Source organism: Aspergillus nomiae (assembly GCF_001204775.2).
Source record: "Aspergillus nomiae NRRL 13137 chromosome Unknown contig00704, whole genome shotgun sequence".
Taxonomy (NCBI): Eukaryota; Fungi; Ascomycota; class Eurotiomycetes; order Eurotiales; family Aspergillaceae; genus Aspergillus; species Aspergillus nomiae.
In genome coordinates, this window is record NW_015378759.1 from 1 (window position 1) to 8,123 (window position 8,123).

Here is an 8,123-nt window from a genome sequence, read left to right on the forward strand (position 1 = left end):
GCCAGACACTACGCGTGCGTTCAGGGCGCATGGTGATAGTGTGGCAAGGGTCGGAATATGGTCTGCGCAGGGTACGAGCTGAGTCGCCAATGAGAAGCCCAAACTACCATCGCATTTAAAATGTCAAGAGCCGGACCATGCCACGTATGGCAGGTGGCATAGAACCAATGGCACCGCGGTATTTGGGTTTCGAATAGCGTTTGCCCCCAAACGTGGTCTCCAAGGAAAAGTGACGTGACATGGGAGTTGATAGGCGCAGGCTCGTATTTCCACGGTGCACGGTGGAGACTTTGGAGCCCCATACCAGCGGTCCACTCGACCAGACCCCCAATCATGTCAGAATGCTGCCCTAAACCCCGTCTTCCAGAAGGGGCCTCGAAATCACCAAGGTTAGGGCCTCCTTGCCATCCCCCCGGCTGACGTAGCCGCATTGTCACTGGTAGTTACCATGATACGCATGCTTTTTTATCGAAATTAACTTTGCCTGCGCCGTGGGCGGTTTCGAACCAGTCTCTGTAGGTTGCAGCGTACGCCGTATACCGACGATGCTATACGACCAGGATTCGGTTTCCACTTCTTGGCTGAGATTTAATCCCCGGTGCTCCGACAGTTATCATATGTAACCTGACGTGCACCCATCTGGGGAACAACTCTCCAGGGTGCTGAGAAACCCGGTTTAGCGATGCAGAGAAACCATGTCCCAGTTCACAGTTGAGTCGTGGATTTGGTATGGGGTCACGGTATTCGTGATAATTCTGCGATTGTGAGTGTCTTCAGGCCTGATGCCTATCAATCTTCCAAATACTTACATGTCCACTCTCCAGCATATCGCGACTGCTCTTGGTCAAAAGTGTGAAGAGCCTGCAGGTGGAGGACTATCTGATGCTCCTAGTCTTGGTATGTCGCCACCGATCAAGATACACATAGACCGACCTTTTCTTACACGTCTTTCTACAGGGCTTCTACACAGGGCTGGTGGTTACATTGAATCGGATCGAACATGCGCAAACGAATTTAATGAAACCGGGCGAGGAAGCGCATTTAACACCAGAGTCGATCAAGAACCGCGTTTATGGTAGCAAACTGGTGCTGGCAACTGAACAATGCATGCTAGCGACAATTTGGGGATGCAAAGGCTGTCTTCTTCTCCTCTACGCCAGGTTGACGTGAGTTTCACTGTCCGTGGGTATCGAACACTGCGCTGAGAAAGTGATAGGGAAGGGATTAAGCAACAACTGGCCGTCAAGATCCTAGCTGGCTATGTGGTTGGCTCATACATTCTCTTGGAGATCCTCTACTTCGCGGTTTGGTGTCGGCCATTCCACAACTACTGGGCTGTGCCCACACCCAACGGTATGTGGTCGCTTTTCTCTGAAAGGCCCTGTCGCTGACTAGTACTCCCAGCGCAATGTTCGACCGCGACACATCACCTCATTATGACAATGGTCTTCAATATCTCCTCAGACATTCTTATGATGTGCATTCCGCTGCCGCTCCTCATATCGGCCCGGTTGCCACTGCGCAGGTACGTTCCAAACGACGTAGGCTTCGTGCAGAATTTAACAGCAGGATTGTAGTAAAATCACTCTAGTGGGTGTATTCAGCATGGGAGCCTTCATTGTAAGACCGGCAGTCTTTCCAGCCCCACCGATCGCGACTAATGACCCTTAGATCCTATGCGCCACTCTCAGCAAAGTCTCCAGCTTCAAAGATCCCTTCAGCCCCCAATGGCTCTTCTGGTACGTCCGCGAGGCCAGCACCGCCGTCTGCGTCGCCAACATCCCCAACTGTTGGAGTCTGGTCCGCCGCGTCTTCAACCTCAGTTCCTGGACCGGCAGTTCGCACAGCAAAGGCAGGACCCACCACTACACCCCCTACGGATATGGAACGGGAACGCATAGTAGGACGAGACGACACACAGCGTCACAGAAAAAGAGCCTCTGGACATCCGTCAGCATGTCTGGCGTACGGAAAACGGAGAGCGTGGAAGAGATTATGAAGGACCCCGAGCAACAATCCCACCAAGGAATCCCACTCGAAATCTGGCATCAAACCAGCATCCACGTCACGGCAGAACTGCCCAGGCCCGATGATCCCCAGAAGGGCGCTGCTGTAACATTTCCAGGTCGGAGATAGACCCCGGGCCTTGCGGCTGAATTAATGATAGACAATCAAAATAAACAGGTAATAATAATATCGCCGATAGAGCAACCTAACTACTGAAGCCCCGTAGTTGGATCAATAGAAGTGAGCTAATCAGAGGCCACCATTCAAAACCCCTTGAACTATCTATTCAAGGAAGCTTGCTCAAAAATGAAAGGTTAGCTGCGGTCGTGTACTCGGCGTAGCTTCGTATACGAGTAGGTTTAGTAATAATTTTCCGAAATACCCCCGAGGTAGCGTGTCGACCAATTTCCATGACGCCAGAGCAAGTGATCCTTTGGTAGATGGGCTATCCAGCATTCTTCGAGCCTCAGCCCTCCCTTCACATGCCCTGGAATGCCGAGGAAAGTCCTTAATCCACGACAAGGAACTCCATCAGACCAGCGCCGACCACGACTTGTTTCTGAAGCCATGACTATCTTATGAGTCCCTTCCTTGCCAGGCTACTCTGTGGGGTCTGAATGAAACTTCGATCGTCTCGCTATACCAGTTTGGAAAGAGGTGGCAGGCAGTGCTGCGCCCAGTGTGACGGGGAGATCTGCGCTTTCATTCCCGAGTTCAACATGAGACCCACCAGGCCTCCACCAACACCGACGATCGGATAATCGACTGCGGCAGGAAAGTTCAGGATATGAACGTGGCCGAGCCGCGGAGCATGGGGGCTCATGCACCCGGAAGTCTATTGATGTCTCAGGAAGGTGCGCACACTGCATAGTTGTGTATAGGATCCCTACCACAGGATGTTTTACTTTGCAGCAAACCTAATACTGTACATAGACACTACCCTTGACGCCTTTATATACCGCTTTTGTCAAACGTCGCCGGCTTGGCACGGTCTCCCAATCTCGGTTGATGGATGTCTCGGCTTGTCGCCTTGCCCGCACGGCACTATATCTGAGTTAAAGTCATGACGCCAAGTACTATTCGAACACCGAATCATACAAGCATTGGAGGTTGAAGCGTTCCTGCAGGATTTTGCCACGCGTGAGAGTTTATGATGAACATGTCTTACACCGTCTCCTGGGGTGTGTGCCTTGAACACGACCAATCATCAAGTACTCTCCAGTTCTCAGTCTTCAGATAAAAAAGACAAGGATATGAAAATCCTTAGTCATGTCGCCTTCTTCTCAGTCTATTCCGTGATTCAGGGCACGCGATATGTGCTCGTAATATACTTTCCCACTTTGGCCTGGGCCGTGTTTAACCTTCTGAGATCAACCCAAAAGGCTGGCCGAGCCCTAACACCAACGCACTGGCGCGTAAAGCTAAGCCGGGCCGGTCTTGACCTCCAACTGATAGGCTTTATTAAGGTTTGAGGCCAAATAACAGGGGAGCTTCTTATGGAACGGCTCCGCGACCGATTCAGTCTTCTAGAGCCATGGGTCGACAGACCAGTCTCCGCGTGGCACTTAAAGGTCTTATCTTTTTATATTATGTATCGAGTGAACAGCTTATTTGGCCTAGCCCCAATGAAAAATGCACATGTTGGACTGGGCAAATAGGTCGGTATATATGAGCAACATCTGAGACACCGGAGATCCTACGGATTCGAGGTGAACTTGGCATTATGTACCCTTTTGCTAGGGAACTCGCTATTGAGTCCTGGATCTTATATGCAGTCGGTAAGCTATCGTCCATCGGCAGCAGCGCCCGTTACGATCATTAACGTCAAGGTGATATAGGGATTGTAGTTATCGGATGTCGGCTGTTCGTTCCCACTTACATTGACTACAATGGAGAGAAGTACTTACCAGAGATAGAGTTTCTCGACGCATACGGTTAAAGTCATGGAGCAAACTACAAATCGATGATGCGCTTATGTGTGCAATTGCGGTACGTGCATGGTTGAACGGCGGCAGGAGATGCATTGGAATTGACAGAACCGCATAGCTCACCTTCACGGGGGTCACTGTTACAGCGAATATCACAGCTCGGGTTAGCAGTGATCCCATTGTTCATGAAGAGCAGCCTACGCCACATGCAGAAGCGCTAATGGTTTGGGGGAACAAAGCGATCTTCATGCTGGAACAGTTCGCTCTGGTTACAATATGGCTAGTCAAGGGCTGCCTTCTCATCATCTACAACCGTCTAACGTACGCCAATGTCCGGAGCTTTTGCGCGCTGGAAGGCTAATGCACTTCATTGGTAGGCTTATGATGAAGGAGCATTTAGCTGTGAAAATCGTTGCGGTCTATGTAGTGATCTCTTTTATTGTCATCGAGGTCCTCTTCTTAGGAGTCTGGTGCAGACCGATCACTCATTACTGTATGTCATTTGTTATACCATGGCTCAGAACACCGCTAATGGGTTACAGGGGATCTTGAATCTAATGACTGTATGATACGATTGATGTAGAAACTCGATACGGGAGCTGACAACTAGATAATCTTATAGTCCAGTGTGGGACCTACTTGAATCATCTGATCACGACAACCGTTTTCAATATCTCCTCAGATGTGATGATGTTGTGTATCCCATTGCCGCTCTTCATCCGATCACACTTACCTTTCAAGCAGTAAGGACACACCCGACATGTGGGCATGCCCAAGTACATAACTAAGGTCAATCGCAGAAAGGTTGCAGTGTGTGCTGTATTCAGTCTCGGTGGGATCGTTGTCTGTGAATCCAATACGCCCCTACTGAGGTAGATCGCTGACCGGTGTCTAGATACTTATGGCAGCTCTGAATAAGTACTATAATTTCTCCAAACTCACCGACCCTCGGTTCTTGGTTAGTCTGCTCACCGATGTGTATCCCAACGACTTGCTAAACAATGAGACAGAAATGGTATGTCGCGGAGGTAGCTACCGCGGTCTACGTCTCAAATGTGCCACTTCTCTGGCCTCTTCTTCAGCAGGTCTTTCGCTGCCTGCGCTCTACCGTTCGCTCCAACTACACGTCAGGGACATCGAAGCCGAGCGGACCGCAACGAGGTCTGGCGGTATTGCACTCCCATTCGCGATCACATTCGAGATATCGTACCGACTCGGCACATTCGATCATCAGCCACTCGCATGAGGCAACATGCCGGGCGCCTATGAGTTGGTTTTAACTCCGACACGAGAACGTGGCTATAGAGCTGACATCATGAGGGATTCCGATACAAGCCCACAACAGTCTAAAGACATAACAGTACACAGAACTGTGGAGGTTACTCATGAATAATAGTTTTGCTCCTATGATTATTCTAGATGACGGAACATACGTATAATAGACATTAATGGATTTAATATTGTATGCTTAGGTATGTCCATGCTTAGCGCTTTGGTTCTCAGATTAAATATCTCCATTTGCGGAATAATGAAGTCTTATATGACTTACTAGACTTCACTTCATCACGGCTAGTCATTCTGGCTCTACGAAAAGAAGTGGCACATAGCCTCAACTAGGCATCTTACATCCCGTCGATAAACGGAGGTTTTCTAAACAGCATAGTCCAGATATTGTTCATACATTCCATCACGCGTATAGGGGTAGGTATACAAGTTCATGCCACTGCATCATTCAGAGGCAGCGGGCTTCGCAGCTCCAGAAAAAGGGCAGCCCCCAGTCACCGAGGTCGTGTCGGCAACAGCTTCCGTGTTTTCGCGGGCAATCTGGCGAAACATATCCAAGGGATCATACCAAACGTCAATTTTCTCCAGCTCCAGCTTCTCATTTACTTTGGCGATCACGATACCCTGAATATCAATCAGGCCGCCATGTGCCTTGACCCTAACCTTCTCTCCGCGACTGGGTAGGGCGCATCAGTATCCAGTTGGTGTGAATTGACAAAGAGACTCACTCATTAAATCCCACATAATCATTCGCCATAACACCCCAATGTCTCCACTTGAACACCACTGTCGGTGGTCCGCTGTACACTTCTTTCACCTCCCACGCAAATGTAGGCATCATGCGCTTGAATGCCTTGTGGCTCGTGTCGAAATCATTGTGTGCCGGATCATAGTACGAGCTTGAGGTCAGGAGGGCGTTGTATGTGCCGACCTTAAGCATATGCTCGCCTGATTGTGGTGGGCCTCCGTTTAACGAAAAACTATATGTCTTCTGATCGACGGTCCTCCAGTCGGCGAGGGAGGTCTTGAATGAGGCTTCAATTTCCCAGTTTTTGACGAGTTTTTCGACCAGGTCTGGAAGGCTTCCGGCCTCGTGTGTCATTGTTTTAGCTTAAGCAATCGCGTCAGCGGTATACGTGCTTTGAGAGTGAGGCCGCAAATGACGAACTCTGCTCATAAAATTCTCGGGTCTTTGAATAATTTGGCACCCGGCCATGTCGCCAGGCGGCCTCCGTATCTTTTAGGACTGCATCGGCGTCAAGGACGTAATCGGGAAGTGCTGGTGCGTCACCCATTTTGGTATACGGTTGTGATAACGTCCGGTATGTTTAGCAGGGGCGAGAAAGAATATGCAAGTGGGAAGGAGGATGACCAGCATATTTATTCTCCGAGTCGTGTCAGACGACGGCTATTAGCCAGGTAGCATCGCCCCTGCCGTTGTGGCTAAGATTTCCCCATCCACCATTCACACGCCGTTGATAGTAGGGGCATCCTCGGTAACTAGTGTCGAGCCAGGCAGGGGTCTAAATGGCCGAGAAAGTATAATATCCAATCCCAAGAGTTGTTGTGACCATGCGTTGAATCAGAAAAGTGGGCAGTACGACCTTTCCTGTGAATGGTAGAGGATATAGTTTCCGGTGGAAGCATCCAAAGGATGACGGCTGAGCCAATCTAGCCTTCCTCAAGGTTCGTTATCACTGCCTCTGTTTCCCTCGGTACTAGATCCTGATGGCATCAAATCCCTGGCTCGCACATCACCGAGGATTTTTGAGGGCAGCACGGGCCACCGTTCGGTTATCGGGCTGCAATCAACGCTTCAGCTGCAGGCAATATAAACGGGGCAGATCCCATTGGGTCGAGGGATCGGACCACAGTGGGCCAAGGAGGATCCAGACTCAGGGCAGGAGCAACTTGAATGGAACTGCCGGAACGATGTTTGGAGTCTTGGACGCAGAGAGTAACAACTCACAAGACTTCTTGATATCTTCCTTGTACCTTTAACTCCTTTCCTACTTGGCTACCCGTATCCATTGCTCAATTACGCCGAGTATAACAATAACAGGGGTATATGTTGAAGCCATATCTCACTTCAATTGTGCGTGTGCGCCTGTGAGGATGTGGAGAAGCCTATCAGATCCGGGTCAATTGAATTGTCATCCTGCGATCCTTTGAGGTTTAGCGGGCCGGAATTAATATGCATGGCGGCATGTTCATTGGACTGTCTCGCATCAAATATATGAATCATTGGTAAGCCATTAGTGGGGCTCCAATGCAACCAAGTGAGACAACAAAATTTCTCGGTTCGCCTTCGAAACAAGCACCTGTTTGGGAGCGTGTCATGGACATTTCTTGACCCCAGGGAGATAAATATACTTTGGCATGTCACACATCGCACAATACACAGGATCAACCTGTGTATTGGCCAATAGATGAACGGTCTACGGGTAGTCGCATGGAGTGGGAGTCCCATTCCATGGGTACTGTTAGAACAACGGCTTTTGACCGTTAACCCTAACGAGTAAGTCTGGGCAGCGATGAACTCTAATATAGGAGACATTGATTAAGGATAGTATAAGGATTTGAATGCACCCTCTTGGCTTACTCCGTATTCCCCCTAAATCCGTTTCCGATACTCCAAACTCCATACATCTTTGATCTTATCGTCAGTGACCTCTTTTAGCGCCCCAACCACGCTGTAGGTGGCAAGTTGGCTATTCGTAGAGGGCAAACCACAGAAGCGTGATGCTTTTTACATTATTATATTACTAGCACCAACTCAGGCCATATGCTCGGCTACGGCCAAGTAAAGGGGCAACTCTAATTGCAACCCTTCTAACGCTATCCTATCTAGATATAGTATTCCGGGCATCTGAATCAATTCTCTCGATATTAAAGACCGATTTG

The 8,123-nt window shown here is 49.4% G+C and overlaps 3 protein-coding genes across 3 annotated transcripts; 2 read left to right on the plus strand and 1 right to left on the minus strand.

The window, feature by feature from the left end:
* Window positions 1–695: 695 nt before the first annotated feature.
* On the plus strand, window positions 696–2,136 carry ANOM_011168 (uncharacterized protein; the record flags this gene model as incomplete). The annotated part of the gene is made up of 7 exons (XM_015556424.1): window positions 696–763; window positions 825–897; window positions 958–1,166; window positions 1,217–1,353; window positions 1,405–1,525; window positions 1,578–1,620; window positions 1,672–2,136. The coding sequence occupies 7 exons, from the start codon at window positions 696–698 to the stop codon at window positions 2,134–2,136; spliced, it is 1,116 nt and encodes a 371-aa protein (XP_015401006.1).
* Window positions 2,137–3,730: 1,594 nt separating this feature from the next.
* On the plus strand, window positions 3,731–5,181 carry ANOM_011169 (uncharacterized protein; the record flags this gene model as incomplete). Its single annotated transcript, XM_015556425.1, has 9 exons — window positions 3,731–3,785; window positions 3,846–3,870; window positions 3,924–3,996; window positions 4,054–4,256; window positions 4,313–4,428; window positions 4,478–4,498; window positions 4,558–4,678; window positions 4,736–4,778; window positions 4,831–5,181. 9 exons carry the CDS (start codon window positions 3,731–3,733, stop codon window positions 5,179–5,181), a joined length of 1,008 nt encoding a protein of 335 aa, XP_015401007.1.
* A 482-nt stretch (window positions 5,182–5,663) lies between these two features.
* ANOM_011170 (uncharacterized protein) lies at window positions 5,664–6,514 on the minus strand (the record flags this gene model as incomplete). The annotated part of the gene is made up of 3 exons (XM_015556426.1): window positions 5,664–5,895; window positions 5,948–6,329; window positions 6,388–6,514. The coding sequence occupies 3 exons, from the start codon at window positions 6,512–6,514 to the stop codon at window positions 5,664–5,666; spliced, it is 741 nt and encodes a 246-aa protein (XP_015401008.1).
* Between the last annotated feature and the right edge of the window lie 1,609 nt (window positions 6,515–8,123).